Source organism: Lissotriton vulgaris, chromosome 4_1, assembly GCF_964263255.1.
Source record: "Lissotriton vulgaris chromosome 4_1, aLisVul1.2, whole genome shotgun sequence".
Classification (NCBI taxonomy): Eukaryota; Metazoa; Chordata; class Amphibia; order Caudata; family Salamandridae; genus Lissotriton; species Lissotriton vulgaris.
Genome location: NC_141691.1, coordinates 237,216,035 through 237,243,735, shown reverse-complemented (window position 1 = coordinate 237,243,735; position 27,701 = coordinate 237,216,035). Strand labels below are relative to the sequence as shown.

The window sequence follows — 27,701 nt, the reverse complement described above, 5'->3', positions numbered from 1 at the left end:
CGGTGGTAGGAACTTCAAACTGGTTGCAAAAGTGTTTCAGCTCATCTTTCTTGTATTTCTTTAGCTTACTCCTCTCGAACTCTTCTACAACAACGATAGCAGGGGCGGTGACTCCGTTGTCACTCATGGTTAAAACTGGCAGTGTTCAGAAAATCAAGTTTCAGAAAAGCAGAGAACAAAAATAGGATCCTTCCGAATCAGATTGTGACTGCGCTATGGTCTGCTTTCACTATGTAGCGCACACTAATCACTGTACATGGGTCATAAATGCAAAGTCCAAATCCTCACCGCTGACCCACCAATGTTAGAACCGGCTGTCTCTAGTTGGCAGAGGTGTGCACTTCTGACAAATAAGGACACTCCTTTTCTAGTCAGGGCAAGGGGATCACACCCTTCGATAACCCCTGCTCACCCCCTTGGTAGCTTGGCAGAGCAGAACAGGCTTATCTCAGAGGCTGTGCGTTAAGCAATTATGACCACATACAGTAATACAGTGAATACACTACAAATGGACACGACACAGTAGTATTATAAAAATAAGTATTTTTATATAAGGTTTAGCACAAGACCCAATAACGGCAAAAACTGTCCACAATCGGAATAAATACGTTCGGGAAGGAAAAAGGATAGTTCAAAGGTAGTTTTCTTCTTTAGCACAAAAGTCTTTTAGTATCAAGCAAATCTTCTTCTTGGAAACACAGTTCTTAGCAACAGGGTAACTCACACGGGAGCTACACGACGTTGAGGCAAAGATAATCCAAAGGTTCGGCGTCGACCGCGAGGAGCGCTACGTCGGGCCTGGAGTCACACGGACCCCCAACAACACAGTACCTTTAGGAAGATGAAGCACCCGATGATCAGCGGCGTCGAGCAATCCGGCGTCGCGTCTCTGGTGTCGGTCAGGCCTCAGCAGGCGTCGTCGATGATGCAGTTGCACAGAGTGAGCAGCGCTCACGGCGTCGAAGGGGCGCACAGGTGATGCGATCAGCAGCGGTGCCGACACGAGGTCCTCTGGAGCTAGAGCCGTACTCCCACTCACTGGCGTTGCTGCTGGCGTCGGTCGGGCCCACCGTCCGGTCGTCGTGATTGCTGGTTCCTTCAGAGGTGCTGGATTCACACTTCCAGCAAATAGCACTTTTAGCAGGTGAAGTCTTTTAGCCCTGTGACTTCAGCAGGAGACTGGCACTCTTCCAGTCCTTGGAGATTTTCTTAGCAAGCTTGAGAGTACACACACAGTTCCTCTCTCCTGGTTCCTTGGCAAAAATAAAGAAGCACTGCAGGATTCCCCCAACAACAGCACACGGGCAGAAGGGGTAGGCAGTCCTTTAGATCAGCAGGCCTCTTGTCCTTGGTTACAGGGTTCCTTGTCAGAAGTGATCTGATTTCCTAGTTCAGGGGTCCTTCTCTTATACCCCTTTTCGTCTTTGATCCCTTTGTCTATGCCGGGGGTTTCCCAACATCCTGGGTCTGTGGTGGGTGGAGCTAAGCAGTAGCACCTGGCCTATTCATTGAGCCGGTCTGAGTCCTCAGACGCCCCGCAGGAGGTGGAGCCAGCATTGATACTGGCGGGAGCAGAGCTATCGCCATCCCGGCAGGAGGTGGGGCTAGGATCGTCCATGGCAGGCACAGAGCCATCAGTCGCTTGGCAGGAGGTGGAGCCAGCATTGTATCAGGCAAGGCAGGCTATCAACAACTACTCTCCCCCTACTCTCAACGTAAATGTCCCACTCATCCCACACTGACTCATCCAGACCTCTTGGAGCCACCCAGCTCCTGTCACACACACGTAAGACCAGCAGAGACCAGATATGGTTAGACAAGAAAATAGACACTTTCTAAAAGTGCTATTTTCGGACCCAGAGTCCAAAAACCATCCACACCAACGGATGCGTAATTAAACCCCGAGTTCAGGGATACCAAACTCGACATTGCACCATGCTCCCCGAGCCAGCTAGGATCATAGAACTAATAATCCCGGCGGCCCATTCTAATCAATGGAGAGCAGGCTACCTCGCAATAGTGAAGGACCAAGATGGCGGTAATTCACTATCAGGACATGCCAACTTGGTCAGGCGTGTCCTACCCCAGACTTACCATGCACCCTGCCCGAAGGCCTACCATAGGGGCGACTAACATGAAGCCAAGGGGAGGTTTGGAGGGCTGGCAAGTAGGTATACCTGCGCAGCCGGCGTGACAGTACAAGACTGCACGTGGGTCTCGCAATGACCGACCCGTAGACATTCTTTTACGAGGCCGCTCCTGTGGGTGGCACAACACGTGCTGCAAGCCCACGAGCGGCATTTGTATTTACAAGCCCCGGCACTCCTGGTGCACTAGACTAGGGACTGACAGTAAACCAAACAAGCCAAACATGGATACAATAGATACATCAATTTAACCTAGGGAGCACTTGCGCTATGGCACTGATCAGCAGTGACACGGCGCCCAAAGCATATACCAGCAAAACATCGTAAAACAGTAGAGGCAAACAGAAAAAATGGAGGAGAGACTCAAGCCAATGATGTCAGGTCTAACAGGCAACAAAAGAGAACATCATCCCAGCTACTCAGACGGGCTTTCGGACTGGTCAGGGAACCCTAACCAACATCATGGCAGTAACCCTACTGTCCGACGCAGCAAAAACTGCAAAAAGCTCTCTGTTTGTATGTTTCATTGACTACAGTGCCGCATTCGACCATGTAGACCGACACAAACTATGGCGGAAGCTGAGCTCATGGGGAATCCCCGGCCCCCTTCTACAGCAGCTGGAAATGCTGCATACCGATACATGGCTCCAAATAAAACTGGGATCCGGCACACATCTATCGAGGAAAATAAAGACCCGCAAAGGCCTAAAGCAGGGCTGCGTCCTAGCACCAACACTGTTCAACCTCTTCCTTGCGGATCTTCCTGAAGCGTTAGAAACAGTCACATCACACGCACCCCGGCTAGGAAATATCACGCTCTCAAATCTGCTTTACGCAGACGACCTGGTCCTTATCAGCCGGTCTCCCATCGGCCTTCAAAACCTTCTAGATAAAACAAATACATTTTCCAAAGCAAACTCCTTAACATTAAATCTGGACAAAACCAAGGTCATGCCAATGAACTACAATAAAAACAGAAGCCCGCATGGTATCTGGACAAACAAAGACTAGAACTGGTAGCCTCTTATAAATATCTAGGAGTCATAATAGAGGGCAACGGCTCCTCCAAGCACCAACTAGATGCCATCCGTAGGAAGGGTATGACCTTTCAAATATCAATAACACCCTTGCAGAAAGTCCTTCCAGACAGGACACTAGCGCCACTTCTACAGGTAATAAAAGCTCGCCTACTGCCAATGCTCTCCTACGGCAGCGAATCAATGCGGGGTAATGACGCAAGCACTCTGGACAAAACTATCAGTCGTGCATATAGGGCAATTTTCCACCTCCCTAAAAATTCCTCGCCTGCCCAAATTCGTCTTGAATTCGGACTATTGAAACAATCGGTGGAGAGGAAAGGACAATATGTAAAAAGTTGGCGCAAAATCAAAGAATCGGAGCAGGGATCGCTAAATGCGAACCTATGGACCGAGCTTCACGCCAAAGAAATCTCCCCAGCAAGGGCCTACTTAACAAACTCATTGGAGAGCCTAGGATTGAATACGCTCTGGGAAACAAGTACGGACTTTGGGACTTTTAAGAAAACGGTGACAAAGGTCACAAAACTGGTCTCCTCACTCGAGGATAGAGCCACCCTGACCAGGAGAGCACACGGATGGGTAGTGCTTGAAGGGTACGGAGCCATCAAGCCACAAGAATATCTATCAAGGGGCCTTACACAAAAAATAAAAAGCAAGTTCTTAAACATGCGCTTAGGCAACATACCCATAGCACATCACCTGGAACCTTGGAAAAGGCCCGATCCGTCTAACACATGTCGCCTTTGCCAATCTGCAACGGAGGACCTTATACATATTATATGCATCTGTAAAGCTTTTGAGGATATACGGCGGTCAATGCTCCGGCCCCTATGGAACCAGAAGGGTGTAAGATCATGTAGGCAAGCAGTAATGCTCTGATTCAACCCCAACGAGACCCAGTTAAACTGTAGAACAGTTAAATATTTCGAAATAGTGGCCAAAAAATGAAATGAAACAGAACAAGGACGCGAAAAACCAACCGCACTGGGACAAAGGTAGCCTTCTCAAACGACCCTTAATAAAACTATAAAGACTGCTGAGCGAAAAATTAATTAAATCAGGGGAACAGAGATCCTGCAATTGCCTTATAACTACAAGAACTACAACTAACAATAGCAGTGATCAACAGGAAGATCCACTTAACCGATCACAGACTCTTCGAGACTTTATTTATGTGCAACATCCTTTTCGTTAGGAAAAGTTTTACATAGTCAAAAGACTTTTAATTTTTATTTTAATCTTTGTGTAAAATTGTGAGTTTTTATTAACTGTGCAATAAACAAATTCAAATTCAAATTCAAGTCTGTCATGGGGTAAAACAGCAACCATCTTCTCCCTTCCTCATGGGAGTAAAGTTACTGAATAGGACTTGAATACTTAACCAGGCCCTTCTAGGCACTTGTTTACTACTAGAAACACGAGTTTGTTTTAAATATAGATAAGCAAATTCTGTGTGCCAAGAATATTTACAAGAGCGTGGTGGAGGCAAGTATGTATAGGTAAGTATAGCCTTAGTATATTTAACTCCACATATATGCATGACCCTAAGATGGCGTCTACTTTCTGTTGCAGTAGTATTTACTCCCCTCACGCTGACCTAACATCACCGTGCATAAGCGTTCCTCACCATTGCTCTGCCGCTATTAAGGAAAGCCCACATAATTGTACCATTGTTGAGTGGTTCAAGCTTTTGCAATTACCTGACATCATAATGGGGCCTGTATATCTGGTTCCTGGAAGCTTTGCCACAGAGCGCACAACAAACATCCATCAAGGCTCTACCTGCTTCCATTCTGCATGAGAGCCCCTAGAGTTAGAAGGTGAGCTGGACACTTAGCAGGACAGATTCATGCCGCAGCTCTTACCCCACCAGAAAGTAGCCACAAAGGTCTCCTACTACTGAAACCTCCTGCCTGGACTGACAAAGACGATGCCGCATGGGCGGATTCTAAAACTGTTATTCCACGCAATACATCATTACCCCTAAATTTACCACCATTGTGTGTGCCCTTTACCAAAGCACTCCTTCTCCCCTTGTTGGGGAGGGATCTAGCATGTATACACCGGAGTCTCAGAGACCCCCCTGACAGAGGCCACCGTGTCAAGGGAGCCACACAAAGCGGAGGTGTGGGAATGGCGCCCCTTGCCAAAGCACTCCTTCTCCCCTTTTTGGGGAGGGATGCAACATTTATGCCTTGGAGTTTCAGAGACCCCACTGAGAGAGTCCACAGCACTAAGGGAACCACACACAGTAGAAGTGTGAGAACAATACCTCTTCCACTGGGATCACAGCACACCGGACGTCTGACACTGTTTCTACTCGTCTCCCAATTGGGTTTTCCTTCACCCTCCACCACCTCTTTCCCTCTCTCAATCTTGGTCTACCTCCCCTGCTCCTATCCCCTCTCCACTGAATCTCTCTCCCCTTGCCAGCTTTTTTTTCCTTACATCAATGTTTTTAACACATGTAACTTTGCTCCAGTAACTCATGTAACTTGTAACTATGCTCTGAAACAATGTTCAATGTTCGTCCTCATGTAAAGTGCTCTGATACCTCCGGGTCTAGCCAGTGCTATATAAAACTTTTCAAATAAATAAATATGTACCTTGTCGATATATACAGGTATATGTCCAGGGTACATAAATGTGGAGTAAAGAATAGTAAATTTTGCTTAGGAAAATAAACGTCTCCTTATGATATTCTGGTTATCAATATTGTGGCAAAAATATTTTAGCATGTTGATATTTCTGTACTCAATTATCTAACATAAAATTAGGGCATTTTTTTTCCTCTTCCCCACCTTCTTCTACAAGCTCATCCTTCCAGGAATAGGTGCTAGTTCAGTGCAGTACTTGCCTTGTCTAGAATGCCTCTACAGAGTAGTAGGGCTAGAGCAATACATTGTGCACGCTACCCAGTTATACGGAGCTGGCCTTAGAAATGTGCATTGAGTATACACAAAACTGAGACGCCCTGGGTGGCAATCCAAATAGGAACTGCGACTGCAAATAATAGAAAGTCAGCTATTGGAGATATAACACTTGGCTAGGACTCTCCTTGGAACAGGGTGTGTGAATTCCAGAGCAGCTCAAACCAGAGCACTGGTATCTTTTGGGCATGCATGATATTAGCAACACCCTAGCCCAGCCAACTGATGCTCACGGCATGGCAGCGTCCTCAGCATGATAGCTCTTGAATCAAGAGACTTGAATGCTACTCCTGAGCTCTGTACTATCCCAACATAGCTGGATCATGAGCATGCAATCAGCCCTGTTATATTCAGCTGAGCTGATTGGTGAATATGTCAGGGGCCTTATTATGTTTGCGCCCAGTTTGTGCACCCTCGGGGGACTTTGGAATTAAAGAGAGGGCTCCAGACTCTTGTGCATCCCCTTCCATAATAGTGATAGCGCTGGTGTACATAAAGCGTCAGAGCTATCATCGGAGGACGTTCCCTCATTTGCATGAGGGCGTGGCCCCATGCATATGAGGGAATAGCTTTGGCTTTGCGCCTACGCCTTATTACAGACGTGGGCACAGAGGCAACTGCCAGTGGGCCACATAAAAGGTGGTTTACTGTTAGTGTGCCCCCTGTTAGTAATGGGGGTCTCTAGTTGGCAAGGGTTTGCACCTTTATCCAAGTAGCGACCCTACTTCTTAGTCAGGGTAACGGGATACACCTCTAAAATAACCCCACTCACCTCCTTGGTAGCTTGGCACAAGCAGACAGGCTTATCTGAGAGGCAGTATGTAAAGCATTTGTGAACACATACAGCAATACAATAAAAACATTATAAATGGACACCACATCAGTTTAGAAAAATATGTAATCTTTATCTAAACCAAAGATGACCAAAACAAAAAAATCCACAAATCTATAATCAAAATGTAATCTTCAGAATGTAAAAACAGTTCTGTCCATAGCAAACTATAGATGCACAACTTTCAACACAAAGTACATTGGATGCGTTACAATCATACACAAAAGCCTCAGGGGAGGTGATGCTTTGGTTCCTCATGTGAAGGGAAGGGGATAAGTCAGTTCCTTACTCCATGGGAGGTGATGCATCGGTTCCTTACTGCCACGCAGGGGAGGTGATGTGTCGGTTTCTTACTGCGGCCTCAATGTCCTTGTAGATTTAGCACCCCAGTGCAATGCGTGGGGATCGGTTATCGATGCGGCGGCAGCAATGGTGCTGCTTTGATCTCTCCAGCCATGGTCCCACGATGTGTTGGTTCTTGTAGCTGCACAGCAGGGCCTGTGTCTGAATCGGTCCAGTGATCTTGGACTTTGGAGATCGGTGCATGGGATTCAGCTTACAGCAATTTCTTTTGCCGCATGCAGACGCTGAGTTGGTTTCTTTGGCGATGCATTGGAAACAGGTGCAGATGCACGGCGCTTCTAGCAGTTGCGTCTCTTTACCAGCTCCCAACAGCAGAACAACCTCCTGGAACAACAGGCACCTCTTAGCAGGTAAGAACTCCCAGCAAGCGAGTTCAGGTGAGCTGGTGGTGAAATGGTTGTGTCCCTGAGACATCAGAACAGGAGGCAAGCTCTACTTCAAGTCCTTGGAGATCTTCTTCAAGCAGGATACACAGCACACAGGATAGTCTTTATACTCTCCGTGGCAGAAATAGCCATAACCCCAAACAACACTCATCAAAGGGGCAGTTCTTTTCCTTTAGCTTTCCCAGCTCTTCTCCTTAGCAGAGTTCCTCTTGAGTCCAGAAGTATTCTAAATTCCTGGGCCCCTATATTTATGCAGCATTTCTCTTTGTTCTGTTGTGGCAAAGAGGCTCTGTGCTCAGTCAAAATCATGTCTGTCCTCTCTGTTCCAGTTTCCTGGCAGGTGGTGGAGACAGCTTTGTGTAAGGTAGATCAGGCATACTCAGGTGCAAGGAAATCTCCTCCCCTACTCTCAATGCAGTCCAGGTCTATTCAGCCCAGCCCTGACTCGTTCAGGAGAAGCAGGACATACCTCAACCCCCACAGTGGTTGTCCACAGTGAATACACTTCCCCAGACCCTGTCAATCCAAAGCCAGACAGTCAATTCACAGACCAGCAGAGGCACACAGGATGGCTAAGCCAGAAAAGACCTACTTTCTAATAGTGGTATTTTCAAACACACAAAATAAAAATCATCTTTCCTAAAAGATGTATTTTTGAATTCTGAGTTCAGGCATACTAAGCTCCATCTTTCTGTCTTGTCCCAATGTAAAGTTATAAGATGTTATAAATAAACTCCCATTCTATCCTATTGGACAGATAGCCTTTCCATAGTGAAAAACGAAATACATTGTATTTCACTGTCAGGAAATGTCACACCCACCAGTACATGTCCTGCTTTCCACATACACAGAGCCCTGCCCACAGGGGTTCTTTGGGCCTACCTTAGGGATGATTCCCATGTAGGAAAACATGGCAGTACCAAACTGCAGTGGTAGGTCTGTGAACCTTTTGCTAGGCTGCTTGTATGGGTGGCACAAGCAGTGCTGCAGGCCCACTAGCAGCATTTGACCTACAGGCCCTGGGACACACAGTGAACTGTACGTGGGACTTAGTAGTAAGTCAAACAAGCCAATCATGGAAACAACAATCCATAATAACAATTTGCACAGAGAGCATGTGCACTTTAGCACTGATTAGCAGTAGTTAAGTGCCCCAGAGTCCTAAAACTAACAAAAACAGGGTAAAAAACAAGAGGCCAAAAAGCAAAAAGTCTGGAGAAAAGTATCCAAAAAGCAAGGTCTAACACCCTCTGGAGGGATAATGGGGTCCTCTCGACACCCGAGACAGCCCCTTGCAGGTTGGGTGAAGGCACTCACCCACCTGCAAAGAGATCCCTAATCCCCATTCAAAGTGCTGCCTTCACAGTGAAATACGGAGCAGATTCAAATCAGCTTGTCTGTTTTTCACCTAAATGCACTACTATAATGCAGCACATTGTTCTGGTTGGTTCTAGGCTCACCTTATGAAAGGTGCACCCAGCACTAACCAGAAACATTAGCAGCATAAGTAATACGGCCGGTACACACTAGACTCCTCCAGCATGGGATGAGTCTGGGCGCCAGAAGAAGTCTGAAGTTCAGTGCAGAGCTGACATGCATGCTAAGCACAGCCTCACTGACAAAGAATCAGAATGTAGAAACCTGCCACTTTAAATGCGTTTTTTTACAACTCAAAATAGGTTTTTAAAAAAAGGACAAGCAAGATAACTAGGCGGGATAGCAGAGAGAACCGTATATCAGATGATACGTGTCATAGCTAGCAAGCAAATGTACATGCAAACTCTTTGGCCCGAATCACTCAAGACGCGAGTTTAAAGCGTCCATGTCACTTGGCAGTCATGTGGTTTTGTTTCTTTATACTTTCTAATCTTCACAATTGCGTCATTTACACTAAAAGGCCAAAAGCAATGGGTGGGACTCATAACTAAAGTTGGTAGATAACTAACCCATACGCAGAGTTGCGAGGCATGCTGGAAATACCCACGGGGAGGGAACAGCTAGACAACAATCGCAATGCTCCATACTCCGGAGGGTGTTTCTGCATCTTCCTAGCTGTCAATCATCGCATGACAGCTCCATCATTACCAAGATGCAACTGTCTTACTTCAAAACTATTATGTGATCATCACTTTTGTGTTAGTGTGCGGTGTTGTTATGGCCGGACTTGGGAAACCAAAGCAACCATGGCAAAGATGCTCAAACCAGCCTTCATCTCCTCATGCTATCCTCTTTGTTTCATCCATGCATATTCTTTCTTCTCTCTCTTCTTCCTCTCTGATCGCTTTCTGTCCATCTCCCCCCCCCCCCTTCTCTCTCTCTTGAAGCCTAGAGCCTGCTACAATTAATCTGGGGGAACTGGGGAAAGGGACAGAGGCACTGGTAGCAGGGGCGGCCTTAGGCATGTGCAAGCTGTGCACCTGCACAGGGCCACCAAACCACAGGGGCCACCACGCCAATATATATCCTTAATATAATTATCCTCTGAGGATGGATACATATTTGTGTGGCGGCCCCTGGCAGGGATTTGGCGGCCTCCGGCTCTGTTCCACTTCCAAACACCCTGATCCCCCTCTTTACTGGCCGCTGCGCTCCGCCCCGCCCGGACCCCCTCTTCCGGGGCCCCCTACCTACGCTCCCTGCCCAGGGCCACCATGAGCCTAGAGCCGCCCCTGCTGGTAGCGGCCCTGGACTTTCAAAACTGGCCTCCATTAGTTCCAGCCTACCAGGGAAATACCTGGTGGATTAAAATGGACTGTCCGGCCTGGTGTTGTTATGTGTCTGTCTATGGTATGTATTATATTCCCCCTAGCTAAATAGAACTCTTGTTGCATCTCATTCATATTCTGTTTATATTGATGTTAAAATGTAGGTCCTTCTTGCAGTGAATATTGGGTAACAGGTATAGCTGGACTGTCCAGAAATACCCCCTCTTTACCTTGGTTCTCCTTCATCTTCATGCAGCTCGTCTTCCTCTTCCTCACTTCCACTGTACTCGTAGCCTGTTTCATCTAATGTAAATTTAAAGCAGACCATTTTAATGTAAAGTAAACGCATTGCATAGCTGAAGCACAGATAAGAAGTGCACAAATAATTTTAAATGAAAACCATGAAACTGATTCACTTATTTTCTTTCACTTTTTTTAAGCAGGACATGTGTCAAGGCATGTGAGTGCTGCTCCACTCAACACATACTTCAACTTTTTTTAATACAATGAGTACAAAATAAATTAGTAAGAAGAAAGCATAACATATTTAGATGCACTATAAAAAGGTTTGAACTGATTTCACAAGGACATTCCGCATCAAATTCCATGCCATGGTAAGTTAGGCCCAGTTTTCACACTCAGCGCATAGGCTGGCAGTAACTTGTGCTCATGGTTTTTGCACTGGCCATTTTGTACAGGAATGGGAAAACTGGGCACTTTATTCGGGCCCTAAGATATTTTAATTAATTCCTGGAGAATGGTGAGGTGACTGAAGACTCCAGATTGTTCTGGGAAGAGATTCAATGTAGTGAAATAATGTGGGCGAAGGTTATACAAAATTGAATAATTACTCTTAGGAACCTTTATACAAACAGTGGTACAATTACATCTTGGTCCCCCTTCCCAGACAAGCATATGTTGAATCTGTCGCCTTGGTATCTGAATTGAATCTGAATTGAATGATATATCTTATCTGAGTAAGAAACCATCCATCAGCTTCTCAATCCCCACTCTGGGCCAGGACACTGTTTTTCCTTATTTATCACAGACACCAGACCCAGGCTTGCAAAATGAAATACTGGGGACTAGTGTGGGATGCCAACCAATGTATTTATCCTGCCTAGGATCCAGGATAATAGTCATCTCGGCCGCTGCCCTCTGAAAGTTAAATGACTTATACTGCGTATATTAATGGACCGTGTTTTTTTATCTTCCAAATCTAATTACATTTTTAAGACCACTGTTTTTTTAAACATGATGTTCTCCATAGGCGGAAAGCTTTGGAGCTGTTAACAGAAATGCGTCATTTAGATGTGGCTGTTGGAATTGCTCGATTTTTACGGTCTGGTAAACAGAGTTTTAATGAAGAACTGTAGTGGGTAGGGTGTGTAGGATAATTAGGATGGGGTGTTTAATCTGATTTTAATTGTCAATTGTGTTTTAGAATGTTTTATGGACCATTGTCTAAGTAAACTTGCTGTCTTACCTACCTACCTGGGCACTTTAAAAGTTTCATCTATCATTTCTCCTTTTATTCCCCACTGCACTAAACAAATATTGGATCAGGAAAAGGTATTTGGCTGGTTTCTGAGACATATTTTAACAGGGCACCTGAAATCAAGTAGATGGTATGCTGCTTCCAACATTTAGGGAGCTGAAGACATTGGACATATAGAACATGGCTGGCTAGGTAAGCTATAAGAGCAATGTTAAAAAGAGACCAGTTTTTATAAAAAGCTGGAGAGAGTCCATATCCTCTGAAATATTTCCGAACTGGCAAGAGCTTTCAGACTCAGGTCCTGTGCAGGCTCCCCATGCTTCCAATCAACAGGTCTGTCTCTGCCCTGGGATTACGCTGTGTGCAGCGTGTGCGCTCACCTCACTCTCTTCCCGCCCACCGCTTTATGCAGTGAATCTGCTTGATTGGTATGCTGCTGCCTTACTATAGTAGCCCCCTGTTCCTGTTTAGTTATTTATGTATTATTTTAGCTCGTCGTGGTTGATTGCCTGAGTTTCTTTTTATGTTTGTTTAATTCTTATTGTGATCCATTTTTACTTTTGTTTAATTACCTATTAATTTTGTTTAATTTTTACTCTGTGCTGTTTCCTGCCTGCTGTACTGCAAACTGGCCCGCCTCGCCACCCATTTTTCACCACCCAACTCCCTGCCTCCCTCCCAGGTCATACTTAAAGGAGGTCACTGCACTAAAGGCAAGCCCATCTGTACATGTCCGTGCTTGGATCGCGCCCAACGCTAGGAACACTGGCAGTCCGGCCATCTACAGATACTACGCATCATGACTTTGAGACCTGAACCCTAGAAACCACAACAATGAAATATGTATCACAACTCCTCAAGCAACAGTAGGACTGTTCGCCTGCTGCTGCTGTCCCTTCACCTGCAATTCATGACCTGCCACCTTCATGGAAACCCACACCAGTCCCACTTCGCTGACCTCTACCACCCTGAAATATCTCCAGTGCCTCCTGCTGAATGCCCAAACTCTCCACAAACATGCCACTGATGTCTGAAATACCATAATCACCCTTGTTCACTCATTGATCCTCACCACAGATACCTGGCTTAACCTCTCCTCCACCTACAAAATCATCACCGCAAAACCCTACGACTAAGATGATACACCAGGACCGCACCAACAAACACAGCAGCATCACCATCAACCACAAAGAAACAACCTGCTGCACCACCACCGAAGATAACAACACACTGATCATGGATCACCTCAGCTTCCAACTTCACACCAACAACAGAACAACCATCAGAGTCACCCTCACCTACAAACACCCAGGACCACGCACCAGCTTCTGCGACATTGTTACCGACTTCATTGACCCACTAGCCATTGAGACCAAGCACTACATCTTCCTCGGAAACCTCAACTTCCACCTAGATGACCTCCTAGAATGCTCAGGCAACCTTGGCCTTACCCAGCTGGTCAATCAATCTATAGAAGCACTGGGGGGAAATTGGGTAAGGACGTCCCCCACTCAACCAAGTATCAACAAGAAAGGCCTAACCCAACTAACACCTATGTTAAGGAAACCAATGTTGGAATTTGATAACAAATTTTTCTAAATCCCCTAGATGTGTTTATTTAACACTAGTCTCATGGGTCATGGTGCATTTTTTCTTTTAAAAAGATGTAAAACTCAGTCTAGTCTCACTCTTACAAAATAAAGTGAACACAGAGAGAGTTCCTCACGGTAGCAGCACCCGAGGAGGTTCCTGGCAGGCAATTGCCAGTTTACCACTTCTCATCATCGGCCACTCTCTCTTTGTTGTGTGTAAAGAAAAAAGAAACAAACCAGGCAGGCAGAGGAGGCTGCGTTGATCTGTGATTTCATGGTGAGCTCGCTGTCCAGGAGAATGCTGAGGTAGCGGGTGTGGTCTGTTGATGTGTGAGTGGATCCGAGTTTGACGGGCCACAAGGTGCCATTCCTAGGGGAGGAGTTGCTGCCAAAGATCCGCACTTTGGTCTTGAAACTGTTGAGCGTCAGACTGTTGAGCGTCAGACAGTTGGTCTTCATCCAGTTGGGGTCATTGTACATGTAGATCTAGAAATTAATTGTCATGGTGGCGAGGTCTGCTAAGAGTGAAAGGATGAATTGGCTGTTGTCGGTGTAGGATATTATGTCGAGATTGTGGGTTCTGACAATTTCGGCTAGAGGTGTCATGTAGGTGTTGATGAGGGTGGGGCTGAAGAATGAACCTTGAGAGATGTCACAGATGGTGCTCTTGGGTTCTGAGGCAAAGGGAGGTAGGCAGATTTTCTAAGTTCTGTTTGGCTTTTCGACTGAGCCCAGCAACCTAGCATCTAGCACCTGGATACCCTCACGAGTGATTAGCAGCACTGCACAAAAACTGCCTGATTGATTGACTACTAAAATGGCGAGTTAAGGAGGTGTGGCTAACATGTTCTATGGCAATCCAATCATAAGTCTGAATTCTGACAAGGTCGATTCAGTTCATGCATCTTCTCGGGTTGGTGTATCTCGGCTGGTTTTTAATTCACAGATCTACAAAATGGCAACAATGTGGTAACATGCTGTATTTAAAAACATACATTTCGGGGTGCATCATGCATCCCAGCTCACAAAATCATAAGGATGTTTGTACCATCAGGTTAAACTGTGCACTCTTAAAGACTTGAATAGTTTGGAAAATGTTCAGACATGAATCCTCTTGAGATACTGTGCTAACATTGACATGAGCAGTGCGTGCAGGCTTTAGAACACAGGACTAGAAAGAGGAATGGTGCTCTCCAATAAAGGTAATCAACAAAGATGATTGCAAACCTCAAAAAGATGTGTTGTTACATGGCACAACTTTTCATGTGCAATGGCTCACAGTCTGAAATTACAATGTGCACAATAGTTTTACTTCTTTATTATGTGGTGGTTGAAGCACACAGTTTGGGGGTAACTCCCCTCCTTCAGATAACAGCACTGCCATAGGAAGGGTATCATGGTCATGTGTATTCTCGTGGCGTGTGGATATTGGGAATGAGGATGCAAAATAAATGCTAATGGAGAGTGGGCATCACGAAATTCAAGACATGGGTAAGGACTGTTGCAACAGAGGCTAATCTGTCCATGTTGATGAGTGCTGTAAAGATTGTTGGCAGGGGGATAAGAAGAGGAAATGGTAAGTGGGGAAAGCAATTTGATGGGGTAGAAAGGAAACTGGATAAATATATGTCTGGTGAGAAAAAGAGGAATAAAAATGGTCTCTGGGCGGTAATCAATGTAATGATTTGTGTGCAGAAGAAAGTAATTATCTATGTAGTAGCATATTCATTCATCCATCTTTGCACTCATTCATTCATCCACGTATCCATACAACTGCACCTACAACTCACCAACCATTGAAGCACTTCTGTGTATAACGTAGGCAAAGCTAGTGTCTTTGCCATTGCTTGTTTGTACCTGTCTCATATGTACAGATAAAATAAGGAATAGGACACAGACGATGGACCATAGCTCTTCCCATATTAGGGGATAATTTATAGAACACTATTTATTTTTGCCTATAATCCTTTTAGATATGTATGTACTATAAACCTGAAAACAACTGTGATTCTCTCTAAAACAACATTGTTCTGAGCCAAGTCTATAAACCTTGAAAAAGTGAGTGCGTCTAGTGTGTGTGTGCGTTTTCGTGTGTCTGTGTCTATGTCAGAGGAGGACGAAAGACTTTAAATCTTGGTGAAAGGCAATTTATTGGGAAGCATTTGTTTTTAGACAACCACATTACTTAAATTTTTACGTGCTTAGTACTTCGACAGAAAACCTCACATTTTGCAATTTGCTTTCAATGTTTGTTTTTAGATTGTCAGATGCCTTTTCTTTACAGTGATGTGAATGCATCTTCCCCAGGATAAAAACATCGCAGTCAACATGCCAGAGAATTCAATGCATGGTAATTTCAATGAACGCGTATCTTTCAGGGACACTATGAATATAAATATGACTTTTTTTCCAAAATAACCTTGCTGATTATTTGTAATTATTATAATTAACGTCTTCTCAAGTTAGACACGTCGAACCCTTTAATTTGTCATTCCCTTTGCTTCTATTCCCAGTCCTTTCATTGCACAAATTACCATTTCGAGTTGTAACGGGCTTCAGGAAGGCATTTCTTTATATGTCACTTGGGGTTTATTTGTAAAGTCATTGGAAAACAACTTCTCCTGAGCTACAAAAGGTGAAAAGCTGGCATGAATGCAAAATAATGAATGCAGTTCGGAGCCAGATTTGTCAGTTTAGGTTGTATGTCCGAATAAAGCATGTGATTACTTTGCATGCCTTAGCAACACGGTCATAACTGCGACTGTGTCTTTACCATGCATTCCCTAACCACGCACGCCTCTACCTTTAAAACGAATTTCTATGTAAAGGCATGATTAGTACACTCGACCCCAGGCCTAAAAACTCCCCCAAACCATCCCTAAAAACTCCCCAGCACCCTGCCCTAAACCGGCCTAAGTCCTAAAAACTACCTTAAATCCCCCCATTCTGAGCCGTAAAACACGGTCCCAGCCCTAAAAACTACCCCTACCCCAGACCTAAAAACACCCCAGCACCCTGCCCTAAAACTGGCCTCAGTCCTAAAAAATGCCCCGACCTCCCCCATCCTGAGTCCTAAAACCCGGCCCCCAGTCCTAAAAACGACCCCTACCCCAGCCCTAAAAACACCCCAGCCCCCTGCCCTAAAACTGGCCTCAGTCCTAAAAAATGCCCCGACCTCCCCCATCCTGAGTCCTAAAACCCGGCCCCTAGTCCTAAAAACTACCCCAGCTCTAAAAACGGTCCCGACCACTCACCCTGAGCCCTAAATCTAGGTCCCCAGCCCTGTAAAATACCCTGGCCCCCGCCGTAAGCCCTAAATCCCGACCCCAAGCCACTGTTCCTTCATTTGTCATCCACAGGAAGTCTCCATCATCTCCCACCCCCTGCCCACTCGCTCCAGTGCTAAGCCGCTGACTGCCTTTACCACACATATGCCTTTACATACATTTACAACAGAAATCGTTGTAAAGGAATATATGTGGTATAAGCATATGCATGGTAAAGGCAAACATAGTAACGCTTGTGTTGAACTGGCACGCATGGTTAACACCTCGTTGGTAATACAGTTTCCCATCTATTTATATGAGAAACAAAATATCTGACATACCTCAAGGTAAATGTAAAACCATATGGAGAAGAAAAGGTTATGAGAAATTCCACTTTTATTTGAATAATAATTTGGAACCACTTTCTATAACTAGGGATCAAATGTCATGCAGTGTACCACTGAATGAGACATGTTTCATTTGTGACTGGCATTTGCATTGACCTACAAGTGCAAATTATTACTTTCATTTAGTGCAAATATTGTTATCGTATTGATGGGTCATTGAAAATGTCTTTTTGCACCTATTCGTCAGTGTAAATATTAGTTGAATTCGCAAGATCATGAGTGCAAAATGTCATTTTTAGTAAGTACACATATTGTTTTTGTATTGTATTGACTTCGCCTGTTCTGCACTATGTGAATTTCTATCCACACAGACCATCCCTCTTACACTTCCAAAAAGAGCTGACAAACCTTTACTCCAGGCAACACTTGGGGGTCGATTCCGATTTTGGAAAAACCGCTCCGAATAGCCATTTGGAGCGTTTTTCCCATACGAATGGTACCCTGCAACGTCCCCCGTACGTACGACGAAGTACGATTCGTACCAGGAGCTGGACTCCGTACAAATCATACAGAGACCATACGAATCAAATCCCCGTACGGATCTCCCTCGGAACCCGCTGTACGTGACATCTGTACGGTTCGTGGCTGGTTTTCCGACACAGCAAGTACGATTCGTGTCGGGTGTGCACCGTACGACCCTTTTTCTATGGGAGCTGAAAACAGCCGTAAAAACAGCAGAGTTTGCCCCAAAACAGGTACGGAACGCCACCCCCCGGGTATGGTGCGTACACCCGATGATCGCAGGGGTATGCGCTGTACCCTGCGATCATGGGGTGTACGCACCGTACCCCTGCGATCATTGGGTGTACGCACCGTACCCCATGTTCGCTGGGTGTACGGTGCGTACACCCTGCGATCGCAACCGTACGGTCCGTACCCCATGATCACAGGGGTACGCACCGTACCCCGCGATCATGGGGTGTACGGACTGTACGGTGTGTATGTGATTATGTGCTTTTCCGTACGAACCGCCTTACCTGATGTGGACCGTACGAATCGCGTCCACATACCCCAGTCCGGATCGTACTCGTCGGGTCGTACATCATGTTTACGAATTGTACGGTTCACTGTGAAGGGTCCTTGTCATACGGTTTCACCCTTGCAATTCGGACGGTTCGCGACGATTCGGACGGATTGACGAGCTACGGATCATACTACGCTATTCGGACGGACATGTACGATTCGTACGGAGAGGGCTACGGATACGAATCGGACAGACGCTTTTTTTCCCGAATCGGAATCGACCCCTTGGTAGCTGTATAGTCTCCTGGTTACCGGACCTACATGAGGAGGGCTCCCCTCCCTGTCCTTTGTCCCTCTGACCTCTCTCTGTATTTCATTTAGTATGCACAAGATGAGATATCTAAAATTTAAAAACCTGATTTAGGGATTGATGAAATAATTTTTTTTCACAATGCCGTAAACCATAGCTATTTATGTTTTTTCAAGTTAACACAAATATTTTAATGTTGTCTTAGATTCAACAGGGTACCTACATTTTATCCCATATTGCATACATGCTCTCCCATATTTTAAATGACCATATTCCATTTTTCAGGTGTAAGCATTGTAACTACAGGTCAACGTCCTATTATTGTCAATACAATCATGAAGAACCACATGGGCGTGGTAAGAAGGGGACGTATTGTAAACTCTAATAATAATATTGTAAGTTAAAGTTTTATAAAAACTCTCATCGCAAGTGGTGGCATATTTGTGGTTTAAGGTAGTGAGACATAAGGGGATTTTACTCATGGTGTAGGCCGGTGGTGGAGATTTTGTATTATGTGCAGGAACTTAAATGAGTAAAAGCACAGCATGTAGGCAGGAGACATCCACCTTAAGTTTCTACCAATGCATTAGTAAATTAGCTCATTTTAATGAAATAAAAGTAGATGTTATTGTCTACATGAAGATGAAACAGTGACATATGTAAATATCCTATTATTTTAATTTATTGTGAACATAAAACAAAAAAAGAGTGATATAAAAATATGTATATGACAAGGGGAAGCCCACTATTTCCAGGATATAGTGTAAGCAGAACAAAACCTATATATAGCACCAAGTCCAGTTTCTTAAGTAAATAAATATAATGTCTTCCCTTGATTTTGCTAGCATCCCAAAGGCCTATGGCACTGTGTGTATGGGAATGATGGCCACTTCTTGAAACCTTTTGCAAATGTATGTGTAGGGAAGCAGATTCTAGGCAGTAAAAAGCCCACCTTTTTATTTTTAGACTTCTGCTGTCCGTGTCTACCTAATGGAGTCTCACACACTATAAGTGTTGCTAAAATACTTTTGATCTGCAAGTTTTTACTAGAGACAGAGATGATTCATGGGAGCCAACACCTCCTAAACAATCCTTATATGAAGTGGCTGTGTGCTTACATTTCCTCTACGTGGGCAGTTCCAACCTTCAAGGATTATAATCATCTGTTAACTAATGCAGGAAATGTCAGTACAGTGAAAATGTTTTATCTCGGATTATATCAAGATAAAGATAAGAAAAAATATAAGCATATGCACCTTAGTACAATGTTGTAATATTTTTTGAAGTAAAATTTGCTCCTCTATTTTCTTGTCTTTCTTTTTCTCATTTCAATGAGCATTATATGCAATGAGTAACCAACACGTGTTTTGCCCCCAATGGCACACAGACCTGGGGCTTTTTCAAGCCTCCAAAGTTATAAAGTTGTATAATAAAGAAATAAGAGGGAAATATACATATTAATGTGAGGCAAAGATAAAAGAGTGGCCATAACTTGACCAGGTGCTAGTGCATCGCTTTCTCGTCATTTTATTTGTAGTTCTCTGTTACCCACTCTTGAGTGTATTGTCGTTTGTTCCAATCCAAAGAAAGTTCCTTTTTGCTGTTATGTTGTAACAGGCCCATCGCTTGCATCCCTGACTCCCTAGACACAGTTTATGAACTATGATAGACTTCCATATAATACTATATAAACCTTAATAGGTTATCGTCTAAACATATTAAGCAATTTTAACTGCGATGACTCTTTTGACTGCAAAAGCCTTTTTCCTTCTCTTTAATTTTATTTTCAAGATGTTCAACCTTTAACCCCTTCGCTGCGGCGGCTATTCCGCCGCAGCGCTAAAGGGGCGGGGCGGCCGCGCGGCCGCCGCATGCTGGTGACAGAACCGCTCCGTCACCAGCTACAGTTGAGCTGTGCTGGTGACGGAGCGGTTCCGTCATGACCCGCCCCGCTCTTTAGAACGCCTGCGCAGGCGCGAAATCAGCGCTGCGCTGGCGCGGCGGCCGGGCCATGACGGAACCGCTCCGTCATCAGCACAGCTCAACTGTAGCTGATGACGGAGCGATTCCGTCATCAGCATGGAAGGGGTTAACACATCAATCGTAAACATGTTGCCCTATTCCCCACCTCTTGCCATTTACCTTTTTCTAATAATATAACAAATCATGCACTCTACCAATGGCATGCTGTCAAAACTATCTAATATCCTGTCTTTCCAACATCCATTTTTGGTGTTTGCTGGATATTCACACATGTACTAGCACTAGCACATTTGCAGTGTTGCTCTGAGTGTTCTCACATGACCAGCACCAATGTGCTGTACCCTCATGAAATCTGGTTACTAGTGAAACCTAGTGTAAAATATTTGGAATTTATGCCTCACATTTATATGTATATTTCTCTTTTCTTTCTTTATTATACAACAGTATTACTTGGCATCCTTGAAACAGTCTCTGGCCTGCACACGATTAGAGGGCGAACATTGCACATATCGTCCATCAAAATGAGAAAAAGAAAAATAAAGATAAGAAAATAAAGGAGTGACTTTGACTTTTATTATTACAAAACTGCATTGCTGTAGTATGCTTAATTTATTTTCTTATCTTTATCCTAATATAATCTGGGATACATCATATTTAGTGCATTGACCTTTCGTGCATCACTTAACAAATGGTTTTCAGCGGCAATTTCAACTGTCAGTGCCTGCCTTTTAAAACAGGGTCTGAGTCAGCCTGGCATCTACAAAAACATACCAATGATGCAGATGAGATCCATATCGAATTGTTTATGGCTTCCTAAGGCCTTTAATTTCAATTGGTTTGCTTTTACACTTTGGCTAAAGTGTGCTGAAAATATAATTTTTGATTGGCACAAGGTAATAAAGTAATTAACATGCCTTTCTGAATCAATTTCTGACACCGGAATGTATTCAGGATCCGTTTTTACTGTATATGCATTTGTTTATGAATTTTTAAAGCTGAAGATAGTGTCATGAGCCAGACTTGATGGAATCCAAGCTCTGAGCTACCCCGCTCAGCCATTTCATTGCTCTGCTGTCCAAGTGGCAGTTCCAATCTTCCTCTGGAATAACAGGCCCCTCATTCTGTTGGCAGAGGAAGGAGTCAGGGGGGAAATCTGCATAAGTGAATTAGTTGCAGCTCCCTGACAAGTACTGACAGGATGGCATACATCAGACAAAGGGAGGGCGCATGGACATCTGGTTCCAGTCACCACTGGGGGGAGGCATTCTCTGAAGTCTTTGTGGGAAGAACCCAGACCTGAGTAGGGGGAGCTTGTTCAGAGGAGATGTATTTTGAAATTTCCCTTCATGCTGCAGTCTTTGTTTTTCCCAGAATGCTTTGCCGGGGATTGGACAGCAAGTGGCTCTCTCCTAAATGTACTAGTTAGTGATGAATGAACTGAGTAGCACCCGTGAATTTGGAAAGGGGCGACCACTCGGTCCCCCCGAACTTATGGCAGAGTGCCTCGATCCCCCCGGGAAGCCATTTTGGGCGGGAGGCGCGTCTCGGCTGGTATGCCCGAAGCGGCGTAGCCGGGGCGCGCTCTTTCCCGCCCTGGAGTGGGCTGGCCTAGACACTGACGCAGCGGGCCACGCCCTCGGGGCAGGCAGGGGCGGGTTTACGCCCGCCCTGAAGATGGATAAAAAGGGACGCAAGACCGGAAGACATCCTCTTGTTCCTGTGCTCTGAAGCTGCACCTCCTCGCTGCACGTGAGCTCGAGACGGAACGAAGAGCCAATTTTGAGCGTTTTGATCTTTCTTTTTGTCTTCTAGATACTTGCTCGGAAAGATGCCCAGAAAAGGCGCGAAGAGAATGACGACGGATCAGATGGTGCGGGTCCTCATGAAAGAGATGTCCGAAGTGAGAAAGCAGGTGGCGGAGCGAGATGGGGAGGGGGGATCGGGGCGTCCATCGGCTGGAGCAGCCCCTGGAGGGAGAGCCAAGAGGCCTAGAAGGGGACCAGCCGGGGGAGACGTCCCGGTTCCCTGTACCCCGCTCGAGGCGCCAACCCCGGTACCGGTGGAGGGGAATCCGATTCCCGTCGTGGTCACCCCGACATCCACTGAGGATATGCCTCCCGAGTTGGCGGCACAGCTAGCAGCGTGGTTGGGCGACAGTAGCGAGGGCGCCACGGCTGCCGAGGCACAAGTACTGATGAAACAGTTGCGCGAGAAGCGAGATGCAGCCAAGGTGCCCGCGCTGGCTGCAGTGATAGACAAGCCGCAGGCCCCGGTTGCGACCACAGAAGCAGCGTCCGGTGCAGGTAAGCGGCCATTGCCGATCGCGAGGGATGAGTCAACACCCTCTCGTAGAGAAAAGTTGGGGCAACATGTTCCTTTGGCAATAAAGGAAAAGATTTGGGCGGGGGAATATGTGAACATTTTCTCCTTGCTTGTCGATCATTATGAGGTGGAGCATGTTAAAGGTCAGAAGGATCTGATGCATCCGAGTGTTTGGCGCGCAAAAATGGCCGCCTTTAAAGTGAATGAGAATATTGGCAATTGGGGCAATGCATGGGGAATTTTTACGTCGATCTTAGGGGAACGTAGGCCCGAATTGCTTTCTGAGTTGCCGATCTATCAGTCACGAATTATGGGGTACTCGACGTCTCACCAGGGTAACCATTGGTTCTGTTATGATAATCTCTTTAGGAAGGCGAAGGAGCATAACAAAAGTTTAACCTGGGACTGTTATGATTCTTTGACATGGGATAAAATGAAAGAGTCAGGAATGTTGAAAATGCCGTTGGTGGGGAGCAACGTTGGCGAGTCCTCCCGCCAATATGCGGGGACGCCCTTTCGGTCAGGTACGAGTACCGACGATTACTCGAGATCTGCCAGTAATACAGGGAAAAGGGGTTTCTGCTTCAATTTCAACAAAGGTAAATGTACTAGGCCACAGGGATCGTGTAAATTCAAGCACGAATGTAGTGGTTGCGGTTCGTCCCATCCTGAGTCCTCGTGCAGAGCCAGAACGGGTGAGAATGGGGGTAGGGGAGGCGCCAAACAGGTCTAATATAGTCCGAGGGGCGCCTTTACCAACCCCGATTGATACCTTGGCAATGATTCCCTGGCTCAGTGAATACCCAGATCGTACTTCTGCTGGATTGCTGCGAAACGGTTTTTCATATGGTTTCCGCATTCCGGTGGGGGACTTTCAGGGTGTCGGGATATGCAAAAATCAACTTTCCGTCCTGCAGCATACGACTGTAGTGCAGGATAAGATCCGGAAAGAGGTCATCCGAGGTCGTGTCGCCGGCCCGTTTACTGCACCTCCGGTACAGAATTTGGTTTGTTCTCCTTTAGGGGTGGTCCCCAAGAAGGACCCGGGTGAGTTTCGATTGATTCATAATTTGTCAGCTCCACGTGGTCTTTCTGTAAACGATGCAATAGACCCAGAATTGTGTTCGGTGCGGTACGCATCCTTCGATGAGGCCGTAGCCATTTTGAATCGCCTGGGGCCCGGGGCGCTGATGGCGAAGTCAGATATCGAGTCAGCGTTCCGGTTGCTCCCGGTACACCCGGACGATCAGCATCTCCTAGGATTTAATTTTCAGGGTTGTTATTACATGGATAAGTGTATGCCGATGGGGTGCTCTATATCTTGTGCCTATTTCGAGAAATTCAGTAGTTTTCTGCAATGGGTCTTCACAAAGAAGACGGGTTTCCAACATGTAATGCATTACCTTGATGATTTTCTGTTCCTTGGGGCAGCCGGGGATCTTGAATGTGGCCGGGCCTTGGCCGAATTTTGTGTATTAATGGAACAGTTTGGTGTGCCGTTGGCACCAGGTAAGACAGTCGGTCCTGCGACTTGCCTCGAGTTTCTGGGGATCGAGTTAGACTCCAGAGAAGGTTGTTTTCGTTTGCCAGCTGACAAAGTGTTAAAGTTCAGGGCAACTCTGCAAGAGTGTCTAAATGGTTCTAAAGTTACGCTGCATCAATTACAGCAGTTGGTGGGACAGTTGAATTTTGCCCTTAGAGTTATACCGATGGCCCGCCCCTTTTCTCGTTCAATTGCCCAAGCTATGGTCGGCATGAAGGAGGGCCATCACCGCACGAGACTATCGGCTGAGGTCCGCCAGGACGTGCGTATTTGGTTAGCATTTCTGGCGGACTTTAATGGTCGAGTCATATGGAACAAACCAGCTGTATCCTCTGAAGAGCTGGGGCTATGGACAGATTCTGCAGGTAGCATAGGTTTTGGTGCCATCTTCGGCACAAAATGGTCGGCACAAAGGTGGCCGACATGGTGGCACGACAATGGTCTGACAAGTAATATTGCTTTCTTGGAACTTTTTCCCATTTTGGTGGCCTTGAGAACCTGGCCAGAAGGGTTCAAGGATCACTCTGTGATATTTTGGTCCGACAATATGACTGTGGTCGAGTGCATCAATAGTCAGGCAGCACGATGTAAACTGATTTTAAGACTGCTCAAAGAGATTGTTTTGTTGTGTATGCAACTGAATGTGCTGTTCAGAGCAAAACATGTCCCAGGGGTACAGAATCAGGCGGCTGATGCACTGTCTCGTTTTCATATGCAGGCTTTCTCGGGCTTCCTTCCCTCAGCGGACCCAGGGCCGGCACCCTTCCCCGAGGCTCTCTGGTCTCTCGGTGCCCCGAACTTCGTCACCTCGTGGGAGAGAGTCTAGCAACACGGACGAGGAAGGCATACGAAGGGGCGTTTAGGTCCTATTTAGCCTTTTTGGGGTCGGATAGAGAGAGACTTTGGGGCCACGAGGAATGGGTAGTGAATTTCCTGATGTCCTTACGTAGGGCTGGGAAATCTGTGGCTACGGCTCAGAGGCATCGTGCTGCTATTTCCTTTGTTGCCAGGGCTCATAGTATCCAGGACCCAACGGCGTCTTTCGTTGTACAGAGAGCGCTGCGTGGGTGGCAACGCCTGGAGGGTCGCAGAGTAGATGAGAGGCGCCCGATAGGTTTGGATAGGTTGGCCCAGTTGTTGGCTACACTCCCTGCCACATGTTCATCGCCGTTTGAGGCGGTGTTGTTCCGAGCCGTTTTTATGCTAGCATTTCACGGGGCGATGCGTGTAAGCGAACTGGTGGCAAGGAACAAACAGGATGTGGCGGGGGGTTTGTGCCAAGAACACGTTCAGATCAGAGGGGAGGCAATGACGGTCTCCTTTGTCAAGTCCAAGACCGATCAAGATGGGATGGGTGACTGCATAATCATACGCAGGATTCCCGGGTCCTCCATATGCCCGGTAAAGTGTTTAGAAGATTACCTAGCACGAAGGGTGGCAGTATGGGGGGGGACCTTGTTGAGACACGCGGACGCCACCCCACTGACGAGGTTTCAGTTTCAGCGGGTGCTTGCGATGTCAATTGCCGCTGCGGGCTTGAACCCGGGCGAGTTTGGGACCCATTCCTTTCGGATAGGGGCTGCTACAGAAGCTACAGCCAGGGGTCTTAATGTTGAACAAGTGAAACGAGTGGGGCGTTGGTCCTCCAATTGTTATAAGAGGTATGTGCGGTTACACATGTTGTAAAGCTGTAATGATGTACTCACGCCTCTTGTTTTTGTTTGGTTTTCAGTTGCGCAAGCCTACGAGGCGGGCGGACTTTGCAGTCGACCCAACACCGGGCCAGCGGTCAGACATCACCGGCTGTGAAAAAGGAGGTGTGGGTCGTGGGCCACTCATACGTGAGGCGTGCCGCGGACGTATTCAAAGCAGGTGACATGATTCACGTAGCTGGGGAATACGGGTACAGGGTGTCCTTCTACGGAAGAGGCGGTCTCTGTATTGACCAGTTTCAAGCATATTTTGAGGATTTGTTAGGGCGGACGAGGTCACCGCCGTCTATAGTCATAGTGCATTTAGGGGGCAATGATTTGGTCACCACCGGTAGACGACTTCTCCTGGAGGCAATGCTTTCCACTGTAAGTTGGTTGGCGAGGAGAGTTCCGGGGTGCACAATTGCGTGGTCCCATATGATCCCACGAAAGGTGTGGCGGGGGGCTATTTCTATTCCTGCTTTGAATCACTCTGTTAGGAAGCTTAATAACAAAGTGAGTAGGTTGTTCCGTTCCGGGACATTGCATTCTATTTCGCATGGATGTATTAATGGTGACAGTGTGTATTCGGGGGATGGTGTGCATTTGTCTCGGGTGGGGAATGAGTTACTCATAGGAGACTTCTTAGCGGGGTTAAAAACGTTGAAGCATGACCTTTAGGTAGGGGCTTTGTGGGGGGTCCGGATAGCCGGTCAACTATCCGGACCTGTGGCGGTAAGGTCATGATCGGTGAGCAGTAATTGGAAGATCCCTATGAGTGGGCGTCACCCAACACGGATGGGAGCGCTCGGGAGAGGTGGCCATTGGCCCCTCAACGGGGAGGCGGTCCTGTCTAAGGAGAGGCCGCCGGAAGGAAAGGAAAGGCGGTCAAGGCCCCTTCCTGTGTAGGAGGGGTTACAGCCCCCTCCTGGGGAATTTCCCGGGGCCAGTGACGTCTGCGACGGCAGATGTGGTAAGTTGTGTGGGGTTTGGGGGGAGGTCTACGCTACCTTCTAGATACTCACACGAGTCCTCGAACGACCTTTAAGTGGCGTCGAGTTTATTGGGGCCCCCGACAAGTCAAAGGGAAATTGGTAGTTGCACGTGGGGTACGCCTCAGTGCTGTCGCCCCTCCCAAGTGGGGGGGGGTATTTCTGGTTAGGGATCTTGACACCGGTTACGACCTTGCCGTTGGCCCTTAAACGTTAGGATGTACAATTTCATTATTTCAAGAAAATGTTTTGCAGGTTGGTAGTTCGGCTAGGAGAACCTCTGTATTAGAGAATCTGTTAAGGTTAGCCAAACATCGCAATGTGGTTATGAAATTGTACATTAATATGAACTGTTTAACGTTTAATTTTGTTTTAATAAATACGGCCGGGGAGGGTCACTCCCTCCCTCTTCCAAAAAACTTCAAGAACTGTTTCCGGTTTCCCTCCTTTTGGGGATTGTGTTGAGAGGGGGTGGCGGGTATCTCAGCCATATGGAAAGGGGCGACCACTCGGTCCCCCCGAACTTATGGCAGAGTGCCTCGATCCCCCCGGGAAGCCATTTTGGGCGGGAGGCGCGTCTCGGCTGGTATGCCCGAAGCGGCGTAGCCGGGGCGCGCTCTTTCCCGCCCTGGAGTGGGCTGGCCTAGACACTGACGCAGCGGGCCACGCCCTCGGGGCAGGCAGGGGCGGGTTTACGCCCGCCCTGAAGACGGATAAAAAGGGACGCAAGA

The 27,701-nt window shown here is 46.5% G+C and overlaps 1 protein-coding gene across 1 annotated transcript in view; it reads right to left on the bottom strand.

Annotated features, from left to right (window-relative positions):
- The window catches only part of NRK (Nik related kinase), an 895,726-nt gene that overhangs the window by 414,008 nt on the left and 454,017 nt on the right, over window positions 1-27,701 (bottom strand). The window contains exon 11 of the mRNA XM_086918574.1: window positions 10,634-10,706. Coding sequence (XP_086774700.1) covers window positions 10,634-10,706 — 73 coding nt within the window. The remainder of the gene's footprint in view (window positions 1-10,633; window positions 10,707-27,701) is intronic.